Raw genomic sequence first — 27,129 nt, 5'->3', positions numbered from 1 at the left:
ACTGTTCTTCCTAGAACTAGGCTGATCGCGTTCGGGAGAGGGAGATGTCATGTCCTGGGGCCTGCAGGATTGCTTAGGGTGGCCACTAAGTGAGGGTTCTTGGCTTCTCGCAGGGAAGAATTCAAGAGTGAGCTGTAGTAAAGGGAAAGCAGGCTTATTTAGAGAGATACACACTCCAGAGGCAGAATGCAGACCGTCGCAGAAAGTGGGAGCAGCCCCCGGGCACAGGGTCATAGTGTTTTCACGGGTGACGTAATTTCGTAGGCTAACGAGTGGGAGGAATATTCTTGCTATTTTGAGGATGTCCCAGGAATTGGGCCACTGGCCACTTTTTGACCTTTTATGGTCCACCTCAGAACTGTCATGGCCTAAGGGGAGTGGCTTTTGGTATTACAGTGAAGGTATATTAAGCTAAAGGTCAATGACCGGACTGTTCGCAAAGCCGCCTTGGTCTCAGCTGGTTCTAGCTGGTCTTTATCGTATCCCAACAGCTGTGCCCCTTGTTCTTTTATCTCGTGTTTGGTCTGTGTCTTGCCCCTTTCCCTCCTGTCTCAACTGTGCTCATAAGACACTCATCTCCTAGAATTTCTTTAAGCAGAGCCCCAGAAGAAATGGGGACTGGGTACTCCTACCTCCCCATTTTCTTCCCTCTGTCCTCTGGCATCTCAGGGGACAGCTAGTTGCAGAGGAACATGATCCAGAGTAGCTGCGATTAGGTCCTAGCCACATACCTTCAGTCCCAACAAGATGTCTACACCGGCCACTTCTCCCCGTCTCTTTTTCCCTCTGTTTCACCAACAACTAGTATTGGACCTGCACACAGTCAGTGTTAGGGGGTGTTTCCTGAATGAGTGTATGAGAGGGTGGTATTGTTTTACATTTTTGCAAATCTCTTTACTGTTTGGCTTAAACAGAAGACAGTTGGATTCTCATGTCTGCTTCTGCATTCAGTCTAGTGCAGTATGTCGTGTGGGTTGTAGTATAAGAAGAAAGTCAGGCCTCACGCAGACATAGTTGGAAAAAGGAGGCCCTCAAAGACTCCCTGAACGGCTCTCAGGAATCCCCAGCTGTCCTGAGATGACACTTTGAGAACTGCTGGTCAGGTCATTACCTGTATTGTCTCATCTAGCGTCGTTATCTCTGCATCTCATTCTTACTACAGAATAACCTCATGACCCTGGCACACTGATTTAGCGAAGTGTCACAGTGAAATTACTTAACAGCAATCTGGCAAGTTAGAAAGGTTATAACCTTTTAGAATAACTACGGCTCCTTTTCAAGAAGCTTCACTAGTATAAATTATTCATTATTTTCAAATACACACTCTCTGTATTTATTTTGTGGCAGAATATACATAACATAAACTTTATTATTATTCTTTTTAATAGACAATGTTATGTAACCATCACCACTGTCTTGTTCCAGAACATTTTCATTGCCCCAAAGGCAACTCTGTACCCATTAAATAGCCACTCTGCATTCCCCTTTTTCTTGGCAGCCACTAATCTGCTTTCTGTCTCTTTAGATTTAAATAGATTCATATAATATGTGGCCTTCTGTGACTGGCTTCTTTTGCTTAGTCTGTTTTCAGGGTTCATCATGTTATACAGTATTTATCAGTACTTCATCCCTTTTTATGGCTGAATAATATTCTGTTGATAACATAGCATTTTATTTATTCATTTATCCACTGATGGACATTTGGGTTGTTTTCACCTTTTGGCTGTTGTGAACGGTGCTGCCATGAACACTCACGTATAAATTTTGGTTTGAACACCTGTTTTCAATTCTTTTGGCTATATACCCAGAAGCAGAATTGCTGGATCACATGGGAATTCTGTATTTGACTTACTGGGGAACATCTTAGTATTTTTTAAACCACTTTTGTTTTTGTTTTTGTCTGCTAATGCTTTCCTGGAGGATGCATTCCCAGGGCCATAAGAGTGAGGCAGGGAAAGGAGGAAAAGCAAATGCGTACAATTAGTCTTTTTCAAAAACAAGGAATTATTATTACATAACCATACTACCTACCATTATCGTGCCTAGCACAGTTAACGGTATGTATTCTCCTTTTTACTAAACAGGGAACACAACTTCCAGCAGCCACAAGGGATGCTGCTATGCAGGTGCCATCTGAAATGAGCTCTTCCCCAGAAGGTTTCGTGCAGGTTCTGTGCAGTGATGGGGAAACTGCAAAGCAAACTCAAACACAGCACGTATAAATACAGGTACAGTAGTCCTACCTCGGGATCCCAAGTTTTATCAGCCTGCATTAAAATTCTCCACTAAAGAAAGAGAAGGCCCACAGCGATCATTGATGACCTTCTCTGAACAGTTGGTTTGGCCTTTTTTCCTTTTGGATAAGAAACAGCTTAGTAGCTAGCATCGGCAGCCACACAGAGAGGGCCCCTACATCTTTGGGAATCATCTCTAGAGTGAGCAAAGATTCCGGCTTCTTCCTTTATCAGATTCCAGTCATTCACTCATTCTGAGCATTTACAGAGTTAATAACACCATTTCTGGCAATGTCAGCGGGTCTGCCTTCTCTACTCTTTTTCTGTCTTTCTCCTCAGCCTGGCCTGAATTGCTACCATAGCCCACACTCTTCTTCCCCTGGCTCCGCTGTGCACCCCATACCATTGGGCCCCTCATTTTTCATCCTCTCTTTAGCAGGCCTGATGGAATTATAGAAGAGAGAATTCAAACTAAAGCTTTTCAAGAGTACAGCCCAGCTCACGTGGATACCGTCTCTGTTGTTGCCGCTTTGAACTCAGACCTCTGTGTCTCTGGAGGAAAAGATAAGGTGGGGTTTGCGGTGCTTCCCAGGGAACAAGCTTATTGCAGAGAAGGGAAGATATTTGGAAAGGAAATGCTGGTTTTGCATTTCTGGCAGCAACGTTGAGTATGTAAAAACATCAGCTTTACAATTAGAAACACTGGGTTTAAATTCCTGCTCTGCCCCTTCCTATTACTTTGGGCAAGTCTTTTAATTCTCCTGAGCTTCAGTCTCCTTATCTGTTAAATGGGGATAGTGATGCCAACTGCACAGAACAGTCATGAGGATTAAATGGTAAGATCCTTGGCACTCTGCCATACCACCCACATGCTTTTTATAAGTGACTAATATCATTATTCCAGCCAATCCATTTTCACACCTATGTGCAGACACAGGACATACCTGTCAGCAAAAGGAGGCTTCTGTTCTCTTCTATGCATCTCTTTTGCCAAAATGTCTGCACTGGGGTGCATCCCAGTTGTCACTTTGAATCTGGTTGCTTTCTCTTCCCCCCATGTATTTGGCTCTATCAGAGCACTCAGAGCTAGGATCTCAGTAGCAAAAACATTGATTCTTTTGTAATAAATAATGTCTCTCATTTTCAGTAGCCATTTAGAATATTCAAATTCCATTTTCTTAGTGTATTTCACTGATTCTAAGATACACATGTTTCCACATTTTAACACCTCTGAAATCAGGATGCATCTAAAAATTGATGATAAAGCACGATATCATAATTTAATTGGCAGTATTTTGTCTCAACATCTATGTCATCTGAGAAATATGGAATTTTATTTACATAATTGTCACTTGTGAGGGGTAGATAGCGCAAGGATTATCCTCTCCATTTTGCAGATTAAGAAACTGGGATTTAACTAGGTCAAGTGCTAACATGCTCCTTCCTCTCATGCAATGCACTACAGAGACTGGGCCAGAGAATGCTTCTGAAATCCTGTTTAAGGGAAGAAACACCCATAACAAAATATTTAAGTATATACTTGGAAAGAGGATAGAAAGAAAATTTTAACAATGATTCTCTCTGGCAGATGGGATTATGGATGAGATTTTTTATTTTGGAATGAGAAAAAGAAGTATGATCTGTTTCACAACAATGTGAACATACTTAACACCACTGAATTGGACACCTAGAAATGATTAAGATGGTAAATTTAAAAAAAGAGAAAAGTATGATACAGTTAGTGAAAAAAAATCTAATCCCATGTGGATTCTCCTTCAGCATCTACAACCACAACCTCACCCCAGATCAGTTCCCCTTGGGGAGTGTTATCCCAAACCCATCGGTAAGGCCTGGAGAAGGGGCCCAGTGTCTCTGGGGGAGACAGAGGGACTCAAAGTAGGGGGCTGTGAGGAGCGGTGCAATAATAAAACCTTGACAGAGAGGAAGACATTATGTAGAGAATGGGGTAAAGGCTTATGGTTAAACAGAAATTCAGTTAAACTAAAATATTCTAATGACTCTCTGCAGACAGTGGTGGCCTATAACTGGAGAGCTGGAAATGTGGTGAAAAGGTTCAAAGGACATGAACGTGAAATTACCAAGGTAATTGTCATATGATTATTACCATGAGGAAAATTTGGAACTGAATTAGTATCTAATAGCTCTAGGTAGTAAGAGTAACTATCCAGTGTTAAGGAAAAATGCAGGGTTTCATGCGATGCTGTGAAGCCCTGCTCCAGGACGAGCAGAGCAAACTGTTCACTGAGCCGTCGTTACAGGTATTAGACACAATTTGTCTTTCATTATTAAGCCCTTCCTAGCACAGGTGATGAATAGCGGACAGCTGAGAATAACTCTTCCCGACCTAACTTAACAGAGACGTGTATTAAAGGGTTACACAGTGTTTACTAGGGCTAGAAAAATGTCACAATCTCCATGCTTAGGAACCTTGTAGTCTAGTTGGGGAAATTTTTTTAAAAGCCAACAATAGTTAAATACAAATTAATTTGTTAAATAGCACTGCAGAGTAGAGTGAGCTTACAGCAAAAATGATAAGAGAATGCCAGTTTCTATAAGTCCCCTCTCGGAAGTGTACCAAAATGAACCAGAAATTCAGATGCAAACTCCATCATAATGAAACTAGGCATCAGCGACCATCACATAGCACAGAGTATATTTCCCTGCCAGACACGGTGCATTTTGAACCAGACTGAGAGCCCTCAAGGCTCTAGCACACTTACCCTCGGGTCTTTTTTCCAGGCAAACAAGCACACACACCAGAGCTTTTTTCTCTTGAGCAGATAGCCTGTGTTCGCAAATCAGACCAGTTCTTCAGCGCCTCTCGCGACAAGATGGTCATGATGTGGGACTTGGAAGGCTCCTCACAACCAAGGCAGCAGTTCTCTGGCCACACCATGGTGGTCACTGGGTTGGCTGTGAGTCCAGGTAAAGTAAATCCAATCTCTTCCCAGCACCGCTGTGCTTTCTGAAAAGCTCTGTTCCGGGCCCATCTCATGGACCATTTTCCTGCCGTTGTCTCCCAAGACTCATCACAGCTGTGCACTGGCTCCCGTGACAACAGCCTGCTTCTGTGGGATGTGGGGACCGGACAGTGTGCCGAGAGAGTGTCAGTCTCCAGGAACCTGGTACGAAGTCAGACATGGTACAGAGCAGGGCAGCAGAAGGGAGCGTGGGGTGAGGAAGGGCCTGGGAGAGAGGTCGGGAGTCCCAGGACCAGGCATTAGAGGCTTGGGTCCTACTTACTGCTCACCTCTAACCCTCCATCAGACCCCAGCCTCTCAGGATTATTCGATTAGATGAGCTCTTAAGGTCTTCTGCTCCAGAGAACAACTCCACTAGTTTATATTGGAGTTTTAAGTGGTATCCTCACTTATTCCTTCAAGACATAGTTATTCCATATCTTCTGGGGGCCAGACACTGTGCTAGAAGCAGGATTAGTGACCCAGGACACTGTCCGTGTCCTCCAGGAGCTCACAGCTTATGGTTATTGTGTGTTCTGTAACATTATGCAGAGAAACAGGCATGATCTTTTTGCTTTATGTATAATTTGCTCTGTTTATGAAGACTAGTGTTTTCTGGTAGCAGACTCATACATCAGTTCTGCAACCTTTGGGGTTAGTCATACATAGTTTCAGATCATGGATTTGTCACTTTTAAGCTGTGTGACCCCAAGAAACTTACTTAGAGTCTCAGTGTTTTCATTTATAAAATGGGGAGAATTCTATCACCTGACACATTAACATTCCTTTAGTGGTCATCAAATGTCAGTCATAGTCATCTTTTCTGGTTTTGAAGACAACCGCCAATGGTAAGGTGTGCTTGCCCTGTGCCTTCCATATTTGTGCAAGTTGCTGGGAAGGAAAGAAAATCCTGACACCTTGGGTGGTTTTGAGAACTGTTTCATGCCTGTCCAGCAGAGGGCTGCAGGGATAAAGAAACAAGAATGCTTATAGAACCCTGCGAGGCTGTGGGCTAGGGTTTCACTGGTCCCACTTTAAAACAGGGGCTGCTCTCTTTAGTGGTTTCAGGCACCAAACACCCATGTGTTTGGGTTTTAGGCACTCTTGAGAGTGCCGGCATGCATTTCAGTACTCACAACTGGCCCAGCTACTACCATTGCTGCTGCTAACCTGCGAGATGCAGGTACAGCGTGACTAGTGGGTGTCTGCGAAACATCAAATCCCTTAAGTCAGATTGCTAGTTCAGCATCCTTGAGAAGTGATGGCAGAGAGGCTATTTAGCAAAGTCTACAGGAATTAACAGCAGAGGAATGACATGGTATGGAGAAGTTTTGAAAAGTTTGCTTGTTCCAGGTCACTCACCTGTGCTGGGTCCCCAGAGAACCATATATACTCCAGACCTCTGAAGATAAAACCATCAGGTGGGCTTACTGAGCAGCAGTGAAGGTGTTTCTGGTGAAGGTTTGTGGCACCCATGACTCTGTTCCTACTCTGCTTCTCTACATTGCTGTGCCCTTCCCCGCACCTTCCACCCCTCCGCCCCTCGCTGGTGCTGGGGCCTCTCTGATCTGGCTCCACGGATCATCTGAGTGGAGACTGAATGGCAGGAGGTCAGCTTGTTCTGGTTAGTTTCAAAGCAGGTGATTCTGCGAGGCCCTGTAGTGGGAACGTGTTCAGATTAACCTCAGGGTCAGTGACTTGCTCGTCCCACCCCTTCAAGCTGCCCAAGTCTACCAGCTGCCCTTGCTGGGCTCCAGATGTTCTTAATCACCCAGCCCTCAGGTGAAGCTCTCCCTGTGGAAGCAGGGTCAGAATCACCATCAGGGGAGTCAAATAAGTAAATTTTTCTAGACTAGAAAGCACAACTAGAAACTTTGGATCTCAGAAGAGATTCTACTTAGAAAATGTAGGAATGAGATAAAGAGGTAAAAATGAGACAAGAGGTAAAACAAAACACTCCCTAGTGGATCCCATGGCCCAGGCTGGCCAAGACCTGTAAATGCTTTGCATCTGATTCTAGAACGATGACTGTTCCTCTCTATTATGATAACTGTCTTTTTAAAAAATTTTAAATCACAGGCACAGAAATATCCTGTCTGTTGAAAGTAGTATCCCAAAGGACCAAATTAACAAATTAACTTGTACAATGAAGATGCTTGGTCTAGATTCCTAGTAATTAGATCTCAAAATAGAAAGAACTCAGATGTCATTCAATCTGGTTATTTCCTGCCAGCTTTGGAATCTCTGAGACTGATCTGGTTCATGTTGCTGTTTTTAGGTAAATCGTGACGTTCCGCAGCAGCAAAGAGCCAAGACTTTTATGTTGGCGGGCTATTCCAGGTGCATTTCAGCACATTTACTGCAAACCCATTTCCTGCTGTAATTTCTTTCAGACTGTGGGACAGTCGGGGGCTGCATGTAGCTCATGTATTTCCCGTAAAGCAGCACATCCAGACCTACTGCGAGGTCAGTGAGGATGGACACAGGTGTATCTCCTGCAGCAGCGGCTTTGGAGGAGAAGGCTGTGAAGCCACAGTAAGAGACTGTGTGGGGTCCAGGTGTTGGGTTGCTGATGAGAAATTACTTCCTCTGGGCTCATACATGTTCTGGGCTACACAGGCAGGCTCTTCTAACGTCTCAGGCCTATTGCAAGTGCATACTGTAAGCGCTTCTTTGCATTTCAGATGCTTCTTTCCAGAAACATCCATTGCCTAGGGCTCTCTGCATTGGTCATAGAAAGACAAATGTGATGGGAGTCAAGATAGAAAGGTGCTAAACACAGAATCAGCCTGCTAATGTCCCTCCTCCCAACAGAGCTTAGAAAGGGGAAGAACCAAGTACATCCGTATTGTACATGTGGCCACAGTAAAGGACGTCCAAGCTCTTCAGGAAGTTCGGAGCTCCAGTGTCAGTCAAGGGCCCACCCCAACCCTTACCCATATATTTTTCCTTGCAATTAATTTCAGGATAGATTGCCTAGGCTCCTCCAAATTACCTTAGATTCTTAATTGTAGAATGTCAGTTAAAAGGCTTATCTAGTTAATCCAAATAGAACATTAAGAACTCCCATTTTATCAAATATTCATTATGTGCGAGGCACCGGGCTTAGCACATTCCATGCATTATCTCATTAATCCTTAAAACAACCTCATGAGTTAGGTATTATTATAGTTCCCATTTTACAGATGAGGAAATAGAGACATCTCTTGTTGAAATCTCTTGTACAAGACCACACCTCTAGTAAGTGGTAGGTTGAGGTGTTGAATTTCAGGCTGTTGATGTAGCATCTCGTCTCCAAGCATTTCCAGCTCCTGCAGCTGTTCCCTGGATGACATGGTGTCCAATGATTTCATTATTTTTGGACACAATTCCATTTGTTCCCTTCCATGCATATTATTTGCCAGGTGTGGTCTGATTTGTATCAACAAGAGTGGGATGGCATGACTGTTGCCTCCCTTGTAGAATCTAGTCTTCCTATACTGAGATTCAGCATCTAGGCATTAAATCAGAGGGTTTGCACCTGTATGTACTTCTCATCCACAGATGCCAAGAAGCTGATATAAGGCAGCTCGTGAGCTGTCATAGAAAGTAGGCAACCCCCTACTGCCCCACTGGGCTGTAGGACTGGGAACCTTCACTTCCCTAACCATGATGTTGATGGGGAAGGAAGCAACCCTCTGGCACATCCTTAACCCAGATTATTTGAGACCTAGTTGATGCTCAGAATAGTCACTGCGTGGCTGGATGTTTGGATGTGTGGATGGGATGGATGAAGATAAGGGGTGGCCATGTGAGGAGGTAAGTGGAGGGAAGCGATGCATCATGAGAGGGTGGTGAGACGGGTATCAGTGAATGAAGTATATATGAAGCTAGAGAAATATGTATATGTGAGCTAGCCTCTGTCACTTCTTTGCAGTTGTGGGACCTTCGGCAGACGCGGAACAGAATCTGTGAGTATAAGGGGCATTTCCAGACTGTTGCATCCTGTGTCTTTCTACCAAGGGCATTAGCCTTGATGCCTGTAATTGCTACCTCATCACATGACTGCAAGGTGAAGATCTGGAACCAAGATACTGGAGGTAAGGAGCCATCTTTCCTTGTCCCCCTCCTGCTCCTTTCTATAGTTGAAGTCTTGGGGTTGACTTCCCTGCCAGTTTACGTTCCTCTGAAGCACGTGGTGCCTCTCATCTGGGTTAGATGCACGTAGTATGTGCTTTATTTCTGTGGGTTTCTCACAAGGATGTTTCAAGATATTGCACTCTTGGCCTAACCTGCAGGCTCCCCCTCCCTCCCCAGCCTGCCTTTCCACCTTGTCTCTGGATGGATCAGGACCCTTGACTTCCCTGGCTGTTGCTGACACCACCTCCTCATTGTGTGCAAGTTTCAGCAGAGGAATTCACTTACTCAGGGTGGACCACAGCCAAGGACTGGAACTGCGGGAAGTGGCAGCATTCTGAGGCCAAGAGACCTTCCCTGGACAATAGCAAACTGTGGCCCCTTCCTTTCTCAGTGTGACTGTGTTTGTCCCTGTTACCCTGGGAGGGCAATGTGGGGCTGGTGTTCTTTGCTTAGGTTCCCTTAGAAGGTATGGCAGTATTAGAAGTCAATTTAAGTCCAGTGGTTCAAAATCAGGTGCACAGATTAGAAACATAAAGTTCTCAATCTAAGTTAAATCCAAATGCAATTTCTAATGAGCTTTGGGGACTGCTCTTCAAAAAAAAAAAAGTTCATGGCTCAGAACACAGGGTCTGAGTCTATTGAACTGACCTTTTCCATGTCTCTACAAAAGAAAAAAATGCAGAGGGGAGAGAAACTCTGTTTTGGTTGCCTCACAATTATCTGACTGAGAAAGAATAACACATAGATGAAATGGATTGTAGACATGAGATTAAGCTCTAATCACTGACCCTTAACAATGTGAAAGATCAAAGTTAGGGCAAGAAAGCAAAAGCCTTGGCCTCTCCTCGGAGTCGCGGAGCGGGAGGAGGCAAACCCTGCCTGCCCTCGGAAGCCTCCTACACGGGTGCTGGGGCTGCGTGAAAATGAGACCTGAGACGGCTCGAGGAGGCTGATGACCACGGCCCTCACCCAGGGTTACATGAGTTATCAAACCTGTTCTGTGGATAAGAAAATGGAGAGATTAAAGCTAAAATTTTTCATTTGTATATTTTGATATTTTTATTTAGTTTTATACAAACTCCTGGGGAATGACTAGAGTGAGGCAAAGGGAATCTCCACAGTAACAGTGGAACATACAGAAAAAACAGAAGGACGCACTCAACTGTGCCAGCCCCCGAGCCCCGGCCAATGAGGAGGGGCAGGGTGCTCGGGCCAGGAGATCAGTCCCCAGCCTGGTGCTCACAAGCCCGTTTCCCCAGGGAAAATCATCACGCCTGCCTTCATGCAACCCACACATAAGGCAGCTGAGGCCTGGAGAGTCCCCTTCTAATGAGTCCCAAAGAAAGATGTAGCCTTTGTCCTCTCTTGCCAGTGGCTGACAGCCATCTTCCTTGCTTACAAATGGCAGCCATGGTTATTTACTGCCCTCTCTGTCCAGAGTAAGGGCTCTCCTTCCCATATGACACACTTACCATTCCTTCACCTGTTCTCCTTAGATCTTATTTTCTAAACCTTTAGTCATTGTTTAGCTTCCCTGCAATTCCTTAGGTTACCGATCTTTGAGCTCTAGAGGGACAAAGTGGGTAGTGGGAGAGGAAGCTGCTTCACTGAGCACCACAGACGGCCGAATACGTGTGTTCTCACTGCAGTTCTGTTATTCCCATGTTGCCGCTGAGGAAGCTGAGGCCCAGGAACACCCAGTCCTTTGCCTGAGGATACACACATAGGGAGGAAGGGGAGGAACGGAGATTTGAACCTGGGTCTGCCTGAGTTTCCCCCTCACCCCTTTTGCCTCTGCATGATGTCACAAAGTTCATTTTAGAAATTTGTAGACCATGACATTGTTTGTGTATTTTCTAGACCAGTTATTAACTTCTTGGTTCCAAGGAGATCCTCCTGGACAGGTGCCTGGGAGCAGGAAACAGGTGTCTCAGGGAAAGTTCTAGTGTACTCTGAACTGTTAGTGCTACAGCTGAGCCTTTCTTCTAGAAGGAAGCCAGAAAATCCAAAGGAGTGGGTTGGGAAGGGGAACAGAGGGAACATACATGTGAGAAAATAGAAGGCCTCTGATGCATTAGCCCAATTCTATTACCAATAAAATTTTCCCCTATACTCTACACATGTGCTGTATGTAAAAATTCCTCACCAGTGCATTGTAAGTAGAAGATAGATTAATAATATGAAAACGAATATATGTATGTTCATGTATGACTGAAGCATTATACTGTAGACCAGAAATTGACACAACATTGTAAACTGACTATACTTCAATTAAAAATATATATATATAATAGACTAATAAATGCAAAGGTTTTTATAGGATTTTTTTCGTCTTATATGCCCTAATCAGGTACTCTCAGCACGTAAGATACACGCTGCTAAAATGCATTCATTTATTCATTGAACACTTCATTGTAGAGGCTGCTCTTCTAAAATCATAGAAGGAATTTTCCAAAGACAGTTCACTTTTTTTCTAGGAAAGCATATAAGCTCTTGAAATCTGCCCAAGAATATATTTGAAAATTTATGTATTTACTTACATATTTATAAGTTAAAAATATACATTTAAGGAAAATGAGTGGTAATTATTCTTGACTTTTTATTTATTTTTTTGGTGGCTTAAACTATCTTATAAGAGGAACTTTATTTTTACTAAAAGGTTAGAAATGACTTAGGAAACAGTGTTTTCTCTAAAACAGCTGCCAGGGTTTGTGATGTAGGAAATAGGATCATTGGTAGCACCAAAGTATCAGACAAGTCCCTGTTATCACTGTCTTCCTGAACGATGACTGTAAAAGAAAGCTGCCCAGGAGTTCTGAATTCACAGTCACTAAAGAAATACTTGCTTAAAAAAAAAAGAAAGAAATACTTGCTGATCTTTTAGTTGGTAGCGGCAGAAATTTATCTTCAGATATGTTTTCAATATTGGTATTGAGAGGCAGTGTTTTCAGTCTGTAATGGCCTTCATTTACTTCATTTTGACACAGGAATTATAAGGGTAGAACTCAGGTCTTTTGGTGTGTTTAATCTTTTAACACTGAGAAAAAGGAACTTAGCTTTTTCTGAGTGGACTTTTTAAAACAATTTTTCTCTTAACTGAAGTATAGTTGATTTACAGTGTGTTAGTTTCTGGTATACAGCTTAGTAATTCAATGATACGTATACATACACATATTCTTTTTCATACTTTTTCATTATGGGTTATTAAAAAATATTGAATATAGTTCCCTGTGCTATACCGTAGGACCTTGCTGTTTATCTATTTTATATATAGTAGTTTGTGTCTGCTAATCCCAAACTCCTAATTTATCCCCACCCCCTTTCCCTAAAGAACAGCTTCATCATTAAAAACACAGCAGACTGCTAGTTTTTCCTGAAACTGGCGCTTCTTGGCACAGGCTGTCCAGCTAAGACTACATTCCCAGCTGGGCACAGCCATGAGAATAAGCTCGCATCAGTGGATTGTGAGTGGAAGTGATGTGCGTAACTTCCACCTTATTAGCTCACAAGGAACATGTTGGTCCAGGATTCCCCCTATGAGTCCCTCCCCACTAGGTGGAATACAGACCGCCAAGAACAGCTTCAGCTATTCAGGCAAGGGCAAGATGATGGAACAGCAAGAAAGCTGGGGCCCCAAATAACTTCCAGGGACTGAGCTGTTCCAACAGCCTGACCAAATGTACTGTGACTTAAAAGAGAAGTGAACTTCATCCTTTTGAAGCCACTATGTGTATTTTTAACTTTGAATTCAGTATAGCAATCATAAAGTTTCAGGTGTCTAAAGCTGATAGCTGAATTTTCATAAATTGAACAGACTCTGGTCACCTAGATGAAGACATGTGATACATCCAGGAACCCAGATGGCCTCCCTCGCACTCCCCTCCAGGCCTATCTGCCAAGGAATTTATAACAGCATCAATTGGTTTTGTCTGCTTTTCCACTTCATACAAATGGAATCATATTATAATACATGGAAGATACGGCCACAGATTTCTCCCATCCCTGTACGTGTGACCCTTTGCAAGGTGACCTCTCATTAAAAGGTGCGGTCTGTTTTCCTACCCCTTGAATCTGGGTTGGTCTTTGACTTGGTTTGACTGACAGAATGCAGAGGAATAAACACTGCAAGTCTGAGGTGCAGCCTTAAGGAGCTCCACTTCCCCCTGCTGGAATGCTGCTCTGAAGTCTCCACATCAGGGAGGTGACCCAGCCTCTGTGGAAAAGAACCCAGCATCACCACATATGTGAACGAGGTCACCCCGGACCTTCCAACCCTGCCAAACCTGCAGCCGACGCAGCCACAGATGAACTCAGAAGAGGAAACTGCACAACTAGCCCACACATCATGAAAAATAATAATCACCTTAAGACACTAAGTTTTGAGACAGTTTGTTATCCAGCAATAAATTTAAGTGAAACTGTCTGCTCAGTTTTGGCCAGGCTTCTTTTGCTCAACGTGTGTGTGACAGAGATTCATATTATTGTATGTCATTGAATGTCATTCCTTCTCATTGCTGGATAATATTCTGTTGCGTGACAGTGTTATTATTTATCCACTTCACTTATGAGCTGCACTAGGGAAGTGTCAGCTCCACAGGCCAACATTAGAAAGAAGCTGGTGGGGGTTGGTATAGCTCAGTGGTACAGTGTGTGCTTAGCATGCACGAGGTCCTGGGTTCAATCCTTAGTACCTCCATTAAAAAAAAAAAAAGCTGGACCAACCGGTTTTGATTCTAACTTTCTTCCTGATACCTCCGGTTAGGAAGCCAGAAATTAACAACACAGCCTTGTATGTATACAGTGCTCTATACTTTACAAACTACTTTCACAATCATAATTTCACCTGAATTGTCCAATAAAATAACACTGTGAGGTAGGCAGTGTTTTTTGCATTGTGCAGAGAAGGAAAGTGACTTGCAAAGAGCACACAGCATGTGGCCAAGCCCCGAGGGGAGCCCAGGCCTTTGGATGCACAGACCGACCGGCTCTTCCCGTCAAGACCCTCTACTTTCAGTGGTGTGGTGGGCACAAAGACTGAAGGGAGGCAGGTAAGGAGATATCTGCACCTATGGGTTAAGTGACACAGGTTAAACAGGAGGAGTATCCAGTCCATCCCCAGATGTTATCTCCCCAGGTCTGGGACACAACATCCCACTTAGTCAAGCTCTTGCACACAGCAAACTGAAAAGCCCAGATCTGGGGTGATGGGGATTGGTGCCAGCTAGCACTGTGTCCAGATGCTGACCTCTCTCAGTGTATCCAGAAATAGTCTTTCAGAAACTGGCCACCGTGTCACGTGACTAATAACCTTGCAGACATTTAAAATGAGGCTGCATTGGAATGTTGTCTGTGATTCACCCTAAGTGAAAAACACAGGTGACAAAACAGCCCCAGACAGACTCATCCTATCCTGGTAAAAATAGGTCCTCATATATGTCTATACATCATGGAAAAAAGTCTGAAAAGAACAGAGCAAAAATGTTAACAGCGTCATCTCTGGGTTTTGAGTTTAGAGATGAATTTATTTTCTACTTTGTGCCTTTCTATAGTATTTGTTTAAAGATGAATTTATTTTCTATTCTCTATGCCTTTCTGTATTGATTTTTTTTTTGCAGTTTCCTTTTTTTTTAATTAAAAAAAATTTTTTTAGAGGGAAGGTAATTAGGTTTAGTTATTTATTTTTTGGAGGAGGTACTGGGAGTTTCATTTTAAACAGTATTTATTTTTTAAATCGTTAACACGTCACATAGTCACAATCAAGAGTACAAATGGGGGAGGGCAGAGCTCAGTGGTAGAGCATGTGCTTAGCACACACGAGGTCCTGGGTTCAATCCCCAGCACCTCTATTAAAAATAAATAAATAAATAACTTTACCCCCTCCCCCCAAAAAGAGCTTTAAAATAGTATGTTTTAAAAAAGTACAGCCAGTTATATGATAGTCCTCCTCCCATCCATGTCTGCCATCTGTCTGGCTCCCTCCAGAGGTAACCTGTGTTACCAGCATCTCGTATACCCTTGCAGAGACATCTCATGCATATACTACAAGCAAATACATAAATCTGCTATTTCTTTGATCACTTTTACGATAAAAAAAGACTATTTTCCTTTTGAAGAAAAGGTTGTAGAAGACTATTTTATGATGTGGAAAGATAAGAGGAAAAAAAGCCTACAAAACAGTGCACTTCCTGAAAACTCTAAAAGCTCCAAGTGAGGGTCGCTCTGCCAGCGCTGCCAGCTGAGCATGACAAGAGCAGGGTTGGACTTTGGTCCAGGAGCCTTCTCCCCGGCATTTGGAGAAGGCCTCTGAGAGCTTCCTGGAAACTCCCTGGACCCTCCTTGTACAAATGGCCTCTTGCCAACTCTTGGCCACTGTCTTCCCAGCAGGGCTCACCTGGAGAACAGCTTCAGAGCAAGTGTGAGGACTCACCTAGCTGTGCCTGGCCCAGCGCACACCAGGGACCTTCGGAGGGGCAACTACTGCCACCTGAAGTGGCTGCAAGTCTGGGGGATTGAAAGATGCTTCATTCACAGCCCAGCTGGAGAAAGAACCGTCCAATTGCACTTGCGTGTTTGTAAACACAACAGGCGGCACATGCTGGAGGCCTACTGTCCTGTGTCCTCAGCTGGAGCCCATCCTCTGCCTGGAGATAGAGAGGGGAGAAGCTGCTGGAGAGCAGATGAAAGCAGGGGAGGAAAGCTCGGTGGGACCAGGAGCTGGAGGCCCTGGGACCCAGTCTCTGCTCTGACCTTTCCCATTGATGTTAGCTGGGATGAATTCTTAATTTCAGCAAAATCCAGTCACTTCTCATAGAACCCCTTGAGCAGATTGGGAATAGCAATGCCAGATGTGAACTGCTTGATGAGAGGAAGAATGTGAACCACTGTATATTTGAAGGAATATCTAGACCTTGTAGTTCTTGAAAAGTCTGAGGTAAACAAGGGCCAAGAAATAGTACCGTATCAGTGTTTCTAACCTAATTCAATTGACACTTTCAGAAATAAAATAATAAAATAGTTCATAATCCTTATCCATGATCCTAAAATTCCCACACTCTGGAGACAAAGTTTTTTTTCATTAAATTTGGTGCCAAAATTGACCTGACCTGATGGTGCTTATTCTTTTGGGTATCAATCTTTATAATAGATGACAGAATATTAATGCATTTGATTACAGGGTGCTGTCTCAGGTCTCACTAGTATATAGTAAATGCATCAGATTATCTTCCTAAAACATGAAACATTCTGAATTCTGAAACGCATCTGGCCTCAAGGGTCTTGCATAAGGGATTGTGACTTTGTAAAACAAATTCGGATGCTGCAAAAAGGGATGCAGGGCAGATGTCCTTTCCCAGGCTGGGAGTCTTCCCACCCTGTCTAAGATATCTTCTTCCTGTGTCAGGTCCTTACGAAGCCTTTATGAGTCTGAGCATGAATGCAATTTCCTAAATTAGCCCTCCTCATACTTCAGTGTGTCTCTCAACCCCCCTGGTGGTCTTGTAAAAATGCAAGTCAGTTGGTCTAGAGTGGGCCTCAGGTTCTGCATTTCTGTCACTTTCCAGTGATGCCTCTGCTGCTGGGACTGTTCTAACCTCTGGACAGACCTAGGCAAGGCTCCAAGTGATAACAGTGTGATGCCCCACAGGGAGAGCTGCCCTCTGCCCTTGGCGGGGTGGGGGCTCACTAAACACCGACCACCTGACCAAAACCTGCCCAAACCTGCCTGGTCACCGCCTTCTCTCCATCCTCCACTGCCCATCTACTGCCTTCTGCTGCCTTTCCTCCCCACATGGGTTCGTATCACCCTCTGCCTCCACTCCAGACGGTGGCTGGGCTCCACGAAGTCTCATGACTCTTCACTCAACTGGTTCCAAGGTACTGCTTAGGCGAGGTGCTTTTCTGGCTGACTTACCTCACCTCCCAAGCATGAACTAAATTAGTTCCAACTCTCAGATTCCTGAGATGCCTCACTATCTCTCCTGGGTATCTCCCCAGAAAAATTTCCACTGTTTGCAAAGTACTCCCTAACCCTGACCACCCAGAGACATTATGATAATGCATTTGCTCACTAGACAGTTAGTGATCCGGGAAAGGGCCATGGCTTATTTCCTTTTTATTTAAATGCTTGCAATGCCCTGACTGATTTCTTACATGCCCTCCTTGCTTTTCTTTTTAAGTTCTGGATTCCCTGGTTGCAGCAAACTCAGACTTAACTTACTTCCCTAGTGAATTTTCCTATTGCAAAAGTAATACATATTTATTAATGAAAGTTTAGAAAATATAGATAAGAAAATGATACTACTGGTAAACTTACCACCCAAAGATAGCCATTGTGACACTTTATCTCATGACCTTTCAGTCTTTATATATAATTTTTTCTTTTTTACAAAATCTGGTGCACACTACATACAGCTTTTTGTAAAGCTTTCCCCCCTCTATTTACAGTATATTGTGACCATTTTCCCAAGTAAAAATTCTTCTGCAAAATCATTTTAAATGATTGTGTAGTTTTCCACTTAATTGATGTGCTACAGCTGGACTCTTACTTTTTTTTTCTCCCAGTAATTTATGGTAAAACTAAAACTGCAGTGAGCACCCTCACTTAACCAAAAAATAAAGGCATATTCCTGCTGTGACACTAATTCTGATTGTCTGTATCTTTTAACACCACCAAGCAATTCTTCCACACCAGCTGGGTGTACAATTCAACTCAGTTCTGACACTACCTACCTGGGGTTAGCATCCGATCCCACAGGTTAATGGTTCAGTCCCACAAGACTGCCTCCCCTCCATATACACTTCAGACACCAATTGAAAGTCCAAGTTGTCACCTGTGCTTCTGACCCACTGGCTATAGATCAGAAATTCCCATGACCCCCACTTTGGGTCTGATTAATTTGCTAGAGCAGCTCACAGGAGTCAGAGAAACATTTACTTACATTTATCGGCTTATTATAAAGGATATTATGAAAGATACAGATGAACAGTCAGATGGAAAAGATGAACAGTCAGATGGAAAAGATGCACAGGGCAGGGATGTGGGGAGGGGCGTGGAGCTTGCATACCGTCTCCAAGCACGCTTTTTTCCCACACGTCATGTATTCATCAATCCAGAAATCTCTGAACCCTGTCCTTCGGGTTTTTATGAAGGCCTCATCACACAGGCATGGTTGATTAAATCACTGGCTATTGGTGATTAAGCTCAATCTCTAGCCCCTCTCCCCTCCCAAGAGGTGGAGGAGAGGGGGTGTTGGGACCAGACTGAAAGTTCCAACCCCAAAATCACACAGTTGGTTCCCCTGGCAACTGGCCCCCACCCTTAGGTTACCCTTGGGTATTAACATAACAGCTCCCTCAACATAAAAAAGACAACTTTATTGTTCTCATCACTTAAAAAATTCCAAGAGTTTTAGGAAAAACTCTGTGCCAGGAACAGAATGATGGCCAAATACATATTTCTTATTATAAATCACACTATTAAGTATATCTTTTGGATACTGTATAAACTTCTCCATGGTTTGTGTGATTTGGCAAACCAGAAAGCATGGCTTCTAAACTCTCAAATACAAACCAGATCCTTTGAATCAGTGTCTTTGAATCCCCACTAACCTTAGTTAATGAGAAGTGATACCAGAAACCAGAGAATTCCAGGGCTGAGAGGGACCTCCAGGCCACCAGGGCCTGCCTTGAGGGGTCTCTCTGTCTCCTGTTCAGAAAGAAGAAAAATACTTAGAGATCTTTGTTAAGAACCTACAACTTCACAAAGCACACAACTTTTTTTTTCAGACAATTCCAAGCTAATCTAAATCTTGCAATCATTTTGGCATTTATTTTTCCATCCAACATTTATATATTTAAAATGAAGGGATTAGAGCAATAGGGGAATGGTTAAGTAATTTATGGTAGAGCCATTCAATGAAAAATGATACAAAAAAACTGAAAAAGCTCTTCATGTACTAATATAGATGATATCTCAGGTATATCATTAAAGGAAAAAGCAAGGTGTAGAACCATGTATACTATATGCACATTTGTGTAAAAAGGAGGAAGAGGAATACATAGACGTTTTGGCATAGGAGTTTTGTTTGTGTATTCATAAAGCATCTTTGGAAAGACACACAAGAAATCGACAGTATAATACCCAGTTTTCAGGGAAACCAGGTAGCTAGAAGAGTATTTTCTTTGCAAAATTTAACCTTTCATGTGCTGAACACATGAATATATCACCTACTCTAAAATAAAAAGTTTAAACAAAATCAGGGACTAGGGATTTGATTACATCAACCATCAGATAACATTTATTTCTGTTTATTCTCCAAACCCCATTTCAACAGTCATTAAAGGGATAAAAGAAGAGGGCCATGAATACAGAGAATTCGACAGGGAACAAAAATGTGTCCTATGAACACACTTTTGGGGTATGATGAGGCAATGGCAGAGATTCCAGGGTCAGACTTGCAATCCCAGCTCTTTAACTTGTTTCTCATGAGCTCTTGGGCAAATAAATCCCTTATTTGCTTTGAGCTTCTGAGTCCTTATCCGTGGAAGAAAAAGGACAAGTCATTGATTTAATGTATTCCATATAGTGTGTCCTGGAGTGCTGAGAGGATTCATTGTCATAGATCAGGAGCATTTAATAAAACATCAAAAACTGCTACTAATACTAGTATTTTTAGCTACTGTTATTTTAATGTTTATTTGTCTAATAGGAAAATAAAGCAGTACCTTTTTAAAATTTGAATTTCTCTAATTATAAACGAGGTTGAACAGTTACATATATATTCCATATGTATTTCTTTTTCTGTGATTTGCCTGATCAAAACAATAGTTGCACTTAACATTTACTGCATGTTACTTAATACAGGCACTGTGTTAGGATCTCTGCATGGGTTATCTCATGTAACCTGCAGATCAAGTAGGCAAAATGATTATGCTCATTTTCAGGTAAAAAACCCAATACTTAGAGAAGTGAATTTGCTCAAGTCTCCATTGCTAGTAAGTAGAGTCTTGGTTCTAAGTGAGGACTTGACTCTGACCCAAAAATCTGACTTGATTGAGAACCCAGACTCTTCATGCTTATGACTCTCCTGTAACTGTTTCCCTATTGGATTATTTGCCTTTCATTAATATTTTGCAAGCTCCCTTTGCATTTTGGCTGTAGGGGTCAGAGTAGGAAAGAATCTGTCTGGGCTTCGGGGCAGAAGTGGCTTCGGAGACACCCTGCCTGCCCGTCAACCTAAGGCTCTTTGTGAGCCAAGGCAGTGCAGTCAGATATGATGGCAGGAGACCAAGCCAGTTCAGAACAGAGGCCTGCAAAGATAGAGTGGACTTTGACCCCTTAGAGAAAAGTCAAGACTGACTCACAGGAGGAAGATGAAACCAAAGCTTCCCAGCTGTCCCTGGTGAGCGCAGACAGTCCAAAGTCATCAGAAGGAAGAAGAGGAAAATCTGAGACAGAGAGCTGGCCAAGAGCTGCCTGAAGACCATGCAAATAAGGCCCGCCCACAACTGCCTGGAAACCCCGGGAGAAGTCAGAGCCCAGAACACACGCTGCGGGGCTGAGCTTGGGAAAGGAGGAAAAGGAGGCTCTGAGGGAGCAGGTAAGGAGCCAGAGAGGGTCGTGGGGGGCCGGATCACAGGGTTCTGGGGCTGTGAAGCCTTGGGCAGGTCACTTCACCATTCTGAGCCTTGATGTTCGTATCTATAAAATGGATGTAATAGCATGCTCACTATGTACTGAGCATCTATTATGCTTTGCCGGGCACATTACAGTCCCTATCCCTTCCTCACAGCAAGCTCATAAGGTGGGATCATTAGCCTATGTTATAGTGGAAAACAAGGCTCAGAGGGGTTAAGCCGTTTTTCTAAGACCTCACAACAAAGAAGCCTGGTTTCTAAGCTGCACACTTTCAACTCTTGATCCTGCTTCCTTCACAGGGTGGTTTTAAAGAATCAAATGGTCTATACAAATAGAAAAAAATGATAATAAGCAATTATACCTTCTAGATGTGAGTCGCCACACTTAGATCCTAGCCAGGACTGAAGCTCTTTGTAAACCGGGAAGTGCTATAAAAATGCTAGTTCTTCACCTCTCTCCTCTTGAGGTAGAAAGCGTTGGGATGATGCTGCGGACAATCGGTATTTGGCTGACTGACTTGGTCACGGACTGAAGCGATACCTCTTGGGTAGTGTTGGGACGTCCTGGCTCGAGAGTGAGTGGTGGGTGACAAGGGGCCAGAGTTCCTCCTGGAGACAGACTCTGAAACCACAGACAAGGCCTGAAGGGACCACGGCAAATAAGGGCCCAGGTCCTGATGCAACAGTGATCGTCCTTCCTCTTGAGCAGCCCTTTACAGCTCTGGCCAAGGAACTTCAGAAAATGTAGGTCTGCTTTGTGGGGAGGGGAAGATCTTTAAAGGGAGTAATACAAGCTTACTGCAGTAAAGTTAGAATTTTCAAAGAGAATTTAAACAAATAAGCCTATAATCTTACCTCCAGAGATAAACACTGTTGACATTTTTCCATTGCACACATATACTGATAAATTAGATTGCATTGTAATATGGTTTTATTACTGGTTCTTTTCACTTAATGACATATCATGAACATTATTTCCATATTAATAAGTGTTTTATTACATCATTTAAAGGCTGCAGAATGTCTCTTCATATGGATGGAGCAGAATTTACTTAGTCAGTGTCCTACAATTGGATAACTAGGCAATCTTCAGCATTTCACCATTAGAACAGTGCTTCAGTGGGTAGCTTTATAATCAAATCTTTGCACAGGTCCTGGATTATTTCCATAGGATAGATTTCCACAGGACAGATTCACAGGAAACTGCTGAATCAAGATTATGTACATTTTAAGGCTTTTGATAAGTACTAAAGGTCTGATTCTGACACACTGTAGATTCAGGGGCTCCTCAAAGCTCAACATAGAAAATTTCATGGTCTGTAAGTCAGCCTTGAGCTTTCCTCTCTCTCAAAACCATTTGCAGGGATAAAGCAACCGCCCATGTATAATCTTTACTGGGTGCCAGGTTCTGTCTAAGAGCTTTACCCTCCAAGGTACTTTTAGTTTCCTTTTCAGAAGAAATTGAAGCACAGAGAGGTTAAGCAGTTCAACTGAAATCACAGCCCCAGTGAACAGTGGGCCTTGACCTCCTGGCTCTGGAATCTATGCTGTCCACTGCTTCTTGGGAACTACTTTTGATTCCATCTCCATTTTGCCCTGTCCCTTTGTTCTTCTCCATCATTGCCTCATCTGTCTCACCATCTCAGCCTGGACCACCGCTAAAACCCGTAACTGGTCTTCCATTTCCACCCTGTTCCTTATCAGTCTGTCCTCTGCTCTGCAGTTGGAATGGTATTTTAAAAATGGAAATAGGATTAGGTCACCCCCACCCCTGTGAACGAAAAATATTGCCAGCCATATCAGTAAACAAAGAATTCTGTGGCCATCAAGTCATTAGCCGCTACCATCTTCCCCTGACAGTGAGCAGAGGGAACTCAGGATGCAGACAAGCAGGCAGCCTGGCCTCTGCAGCCACCCCCAGTGGTGCTCCCTGAGGGAACTTAGGATGTGAAAGAACAGGAGACTGGCCCTAGATAGCTAGGTGCATATCAAAGGAATGATTTTACTGAGCCCAGACCTTTGTACCTTCCCATGCATAGAAAAGTGCTAAATTCTTTAACTTGAGATGTCTGGTTTTCTTTAATTAACAGTAATCCTTTGACGTTCCAACCACTTGGTCTTTGTTGTAAAAACTCCTATATATCCTGGCTCCTCCCCTACCTCAGAGCAGTCCCTCAGAGCCATCTGAGAAGCTGTTATCTCCGGTTTGAGTCATTAGAAATGTCCGCCAAATAAAACATAACTCTCAACTTTTAGGCTGTGCATTTTATTTTAGTCATCACCCCCAAACCCTGCCAGCATGTGCGTGCATGCATATACACACACACGCACATACACACACACACTCAGTCCTAGAATCACATCCAGATGCATTCCCCAGCTTCCAGGGCTCGCCTCCTACCTCTCTGGCTTCATCCTGAGTCACTTCCCACTCCAGATCCACCTGCTACACTTCAGTCACCCAGCCTCCTTTCACTTCCTCAATGGGCAGAGCTTTTTTTCGCCTTAGGGCTTTGGCACATGCTGTTCCCTTGCTCTTCCTCCACCCTGCATGGCTGGATTCTTCTCATCCTCCAGTCTCAGCTTTCATATCACCTCTTTGGAGAAAGCTTCCCTAGTGGTCTCATCTGAAGCAGCCAGCCCTTTAAGTCCGTTTTCCTTTTTGTCCTTTATGGTATTCATTAAAATTATACTTATTTATTGCCTATCACTCAATCAATGTCTCCTTCCTTCACTAGACTCTAAATGTTATGAGGTCAAAGACCATGTCTATTTTGTTCCCCATTATTTATTGAGTGCCTAGCATAGTGCCTGGTATATGGTGTGCTCTCAATAACTCAATGACTGTTTGCTGAAAGGGCAAATGGGCCACTGGTAAGGGTCCTTGGCAAACTATCCCAGCTTTGGCCAGAGCTGTTCCATCCTCCTCCTGCATGTCTTCATTTCCTCTTCCCTATATGGAGCAGTGGCAGAGTTCTAGGGTCCAGAAGGAAACCAGGAAGCCATGAATCAGAGAGTGTAAGCAGGTTTTGCTTTAGGTGCCAACTCAGTCACGGTAGATGATGTCGTATCAGGGACACAAAGGAGACTCACTGCCCCCAAATGTCCTTTGCAGGGTTCCTGGATTCGTACCGTGAGAGACTTAAGAGGAACCTCCTAATGAAATGCAAGCACCTACTATCCAGTTAATAACACACATCCAGTAGGTGGACTGAATGAGTGTTCTGCCTCTCTGACAGCAGCACGGTGGTGGCCTGGAAGTCCTGGTGTCACCATTAACTAGCTGGATGGCCTTGGGTGACAGTCACTTTTTGCCTCCCATTTGCAGAGTGAGTGATTAAGATGAAGAAGTGGCTTTTAAACTTTTTTTTTCCTTAGAAGCTCAACTCTTCAACTTGTTCAAATGACGAATATGAGAAAAGCCAAGTGTTTCTGGTTGAAATGGGGAAGTAGGGCTGCAGCACGCCTCCTCCCTGACTCCCCTTCTAATTAAGCCCCCAAGGGTGGTGGGATGGCCACGTCTTGGACTCTGGGATCTCAGCGGTCAGTGCCTGCCAGGCTGACCATCTGTGTTCTGAGAACAAAGGAGGCAGCAAGGCCTGCATGTTCTGGTTACAGCTCCTTGGGCACATTAAATGATCAGAAGAGAACAGGAGAGGACTTTCTGAATCTGATATTCAGACACTATTCAGAGATTTTAGGCTGTGCAGTAGATGAATTTCGCAGCGATTGCAAGGCGGGGCAGCCCCTTTGTGTGAGAAGGAGGTTTCAGCCATTTTAGAAAAAAAAAGAAATGAGGGCCCAGGAGAGAGGAAGCCCAGAAGGCTCACTTACCCTCCCCTAATCTAGAAAAAGGAAATTGCCGCCCCTGCCTTTCCAGGCCAGGGATCGAGGTCTTGAAGAGACCGCCCACAATCTCGCAGACACCTGGCTTCTAGGGTTGGTTGGTCGCCGCGCCCCAGGGGAACCCTTGTCCCTCACCTCCCCGCTGTGCCACCTGGGCAGCTCTCTGGCCTTCGCTGCAGGCAGGTGTGCTCCAGAGGCTGCAGCCTGGGCCACCTGGCAGCTCCAGGTGCTGCGTATGTGCTGCCATGGAGACGGGCCCCAGTGTTGGTGGTGAGAAAGCAGTCTCCCAAAGCTTTGCGGATTCTGGAGAGGAAGAGACTAGAGCCTCAGGCCCTTCAGGGTAGTCTGCCTAACCACTCTAGTGCCAAGGAAGCCCAGGTGGGTGCTTTGGGGATTTCCTGGGACAAAGGGAGGGAAGAGGAGCCAGGGGAGGCCGACTCTTGGAAGGAGGCTCTGAAAGGGCTGATCTGGGGAGCTGGGGAAGGGAACCTCTCCAAGCTTCCAGTCAAGGGGAAAAGCCTTCCCAGAGGCCCCCTTGCAAGACCCTGCACAAAGACTGGGCAAATGGGCTCTGAGGAATGGCCCTGCAGCCCAAGGGGAGGAAGGAGAGAGGGCCTGGCATCTGCCCCCAGAGGAGGTTAAGACGGGAATTCACGAAGCCCATCTCTGCTCTGAGGCAGCCAGGAAGGAAATGTTTGCTCGCTAGCATGAAGCACTGACTGTGGCTCCCTTTCCTCTCCCTGGAGTCCGAGAAGCCAAGGGCGATCACATGCAGCGCAAGGAGCATTTTTATCGATTTCTAAAGCCAGAGTGCATGCTCCTCCCCTGGGAGCTTGATAATGGTGGGTGGCGCAGGTCTTCGCCCAATAGAGAGGATGCTGCCGGAGCACCACACTTGCATCTACAGCTTAGGACTGAGTGATCTGGAACAATCGCTTCATCTTTTTGAACCTAGGTTTCTTCATCTGTGGAATGTGGGTGACAATACCTTCTAACAACCCACAGAACACAGCCTAGGGCCAAACACAGGGACGGAGCTTAATGGGTGTCCCTCTGCTCCTTTTCCCTCTCTGCCAGGACATCTCCTGCCAGATCTTCCAGCATCTGGTCTGAGGATGGCAGAGCCACAGGGCCGGGAGCCTGAGTGCCCTGTCTGCTGGAACCCCTTCAACAACACGTTCCACACCCCCAAAGTGCTGGACTGCTGCCACTCCTTCTGCGTGGAATGCCTGGCCCACCTCAGCCTGGTGACTCCGGCTCGGCGCCGGTTGCTGTGTCCCCTCTGTCGCCAGCCCACTGTGCTGGCCTCTGGGCAGCCTGTCACTGACTTGCCCACAGATACTGCCATGCTCACCCTGCTCCGCCTGGAGCCCCACCATGTCATCCTGGAAGGCCGCCAGCTCTGTCTCAAGGACCAGCCCAAGAGCCGCTATTTCCTGCGCCAGCCCCGGGTCTACACGCTGGACCTGGGCCCTGAGCCTGGGAGCCAGACTGGGCCCCCCCAGGACATGGCCCCCTCTGCCAGGCCTATGCCTGTTCCCATCCCCAGCCACTACTCTCTCAGGGAGTGTTTCCGCAACCCTCAGTTCCGGATCTTTGCCTACCTGATGGCTGTCATCCTCAGTGTCTCTCTGTTGCTCATCTTCTCCATCTTTTGGACCAAGCAGTTCCTCTGGGGTATGGGATGAGAATCTGTTCCAGACAAAGAACCAAGCCCTTCTTGGCTGCTGCTGGGTATGGGGACTATAGAGCCTCATTTGGAGCTGTCTTCTTTTGTAGTATTGTTCATTCTCACAATCCAGGGGTGATCTAGGCTGTTCGTCTGCTTCTGGAAACAGAGAGTCTTACTGTAATGAAAAACCTCTAACAGCTAAAGGACTGGGAAAAGATGAGAAGAGACCTCTGGGTGTGAACCACGGGCCATGGAAGGACAGAAAAGCAGACCTGTGATTACAGCGTTATGTAGCAAGTTGTGCCAAAGTGCTGGACAATGGTATCCAGAAACCTGACCAGCTCAAATAGCAAGTTACATTTCTTACTGGAGCTGCTTTGAACTTGGATCACATTTTTTTTGAGTTGCTCTTTTTACTACTTGTTGCTAAAACATTTGGAACATGCACTTTCAATTGTGAGCAAATCTGTTTTGTCTTCCCCTTTTAGTTTTCTCTTTGGATCTCTTGCTTCCAGTCCCAGTAGAAATGATCTGCATTCATTAATTCATTCACTTACTCATTCAACAACCAGTTGACAGGTGCTCTGTCAGAACTAGGGGAAGAGGACAGGATTATCCAGGGGTGGCAGAGAGTCCTCCCACC

The 27,129-nt window shown here is 44.5% G+C and overlaps 2 protein-coding genes and 1 long non-coding RNA gene across 13 annotated transcripts in view; 2 read left to right on the top strand and 1 right to left on the bottom strand.

Moving 5' to 3' along the window:
* The window catches only part of WDR31 (WD repeat domain 31), a 14,444-nt gene extending 4,064 nt beyond the window's left edge, over nt 1-10,380 (top strand). For 2 of the 4 annotated variants that reach the window (XM_014568008.2, XM_032478226.1), the window contains 9 exons: nt 2,085-2,228; nt 2,671-2,803; nt 4,263-4,337; nt 5,036-5,180; nt 5,280-5,380; nt 6,569-6,636; nt 7,609-7,750; nt 9,132-9,294; nt 9,512-10,380. In XM_014568008.2, the coding sequence (XP_014423494.1) occupies nt 2,182-2,228; nt 2,671-2,803; nt 4,263-4,337; nt 5,036-5,180; nt 5,280-5,380; nt 6,569-6,636; nt 7,609-7,750; nt 9,132-9,294; nt 9,512-9,672 (1,035 nt within the window). In that variant the 5' untranslated portion in view covers nt 2,085-2,181 and the 3' untranslated portion in view covers nt 9,673-10,380. Of the gene's footprint in view, nt 1-2,084; nt 2,229-2,670; nt 2,804-4,262; nt 4,338-5,035; nt 5,181-5,279; nt 5,381-6,568; nt 6,637-7,608; nt 7,751-9,131; nt 9,295-9,492 lie in introns of all 4 variants that reach the window. The other 2 variants (XM_032478228.1, XM_032478227.1) reach the window with 2 other exon arrangements.
* On the bottom strand, nt 5,268-21,499 carry LOC116663232. 2 transcript variants are annotated; one of them, XR_004319432.1, is made up of 3 exons: nt 21,331-21,499; nt 18,941-19,037; nt 5,268-5,377 (listed from the first exon to the last, which is right to left on the bottom strand). It is a non-coding gene; the product is annotated as an uncharacterized LOC116663232 (long non-coding RNA). The 2 variants fall into 2 exon arrangements; XR_004319431.1 differs by lacking the exon at nt 5,268-5,377 and adding an exon at nt 10,746-11,043.
* RNF183 (ring finger protein 183) lies at nt 20,507-27,129 on the top strand. 7 transcript variants are annotated; one of them, XM_032478235.1, is made up of 3 exons: nt 20,819-20,931; nt 24,084-24,170; nt 25,892-27,129. In XM_032478235.1, exon 3 carries the CDS (start codon nt 25,930-25,932, stop codon nt 26,500-26,502), a length of 573 nt encoding a protein of 190 aa, XP_032334126.1. In that variant the 5' UTR covers nt 20,819-20,931; nt 24,084-24,170; nt 25,892-25,929; the 3' UTR covers nt 26,503-27,129. The 7 variants fall into 7 exon arrangements, with proteins under 7 accessions (XP_014423493.1, XP_032334126.1, XP_032334122.1 ...); XM_032478231.1 differs by having other exon boundaries at nt 24,084-24,297; XM_032478232.1 differs by lacking the exon at nt 20,819-20,931 and adding an exon at nt 21,575-21,712.

This window comes from Camelus ferus, chromosome 4 (genome assembly GCF_009834535.1).
Source record: "Camelus ferus isolate YT-003-E chromosome 4, BCGSAC_Cfer_1.0, whole genome shotgun sequence".
Taxonomy (NCBI): Eukaryota; Metazoa; Chordata; class Mammalia; order Artiodactyla; family Camelidae; genus Camelus; species Camelus ferus.
The sequence above is the reverse complement of the archived record's forward strand: the minus strand, read 5'-3'. Positions and strand labels throughout refer to the sequence as shown.

Coding starts and splice junctions, on each gene's coding strand:
- RNF183 (XM_014568007.2), top strand. CDS start 20,817: ATGCAAATAAGGCCCGCCCACAACTGCCTGGAAACCCCGGGAGAAGTC. Junction 20,932..25,891: donor AGGAGGCTCTGAGGGAGCAG/GTAAGGAGCCAG, acceptor CCTCTCTGCCAG/GACATCTCCTGCCAGATCTT.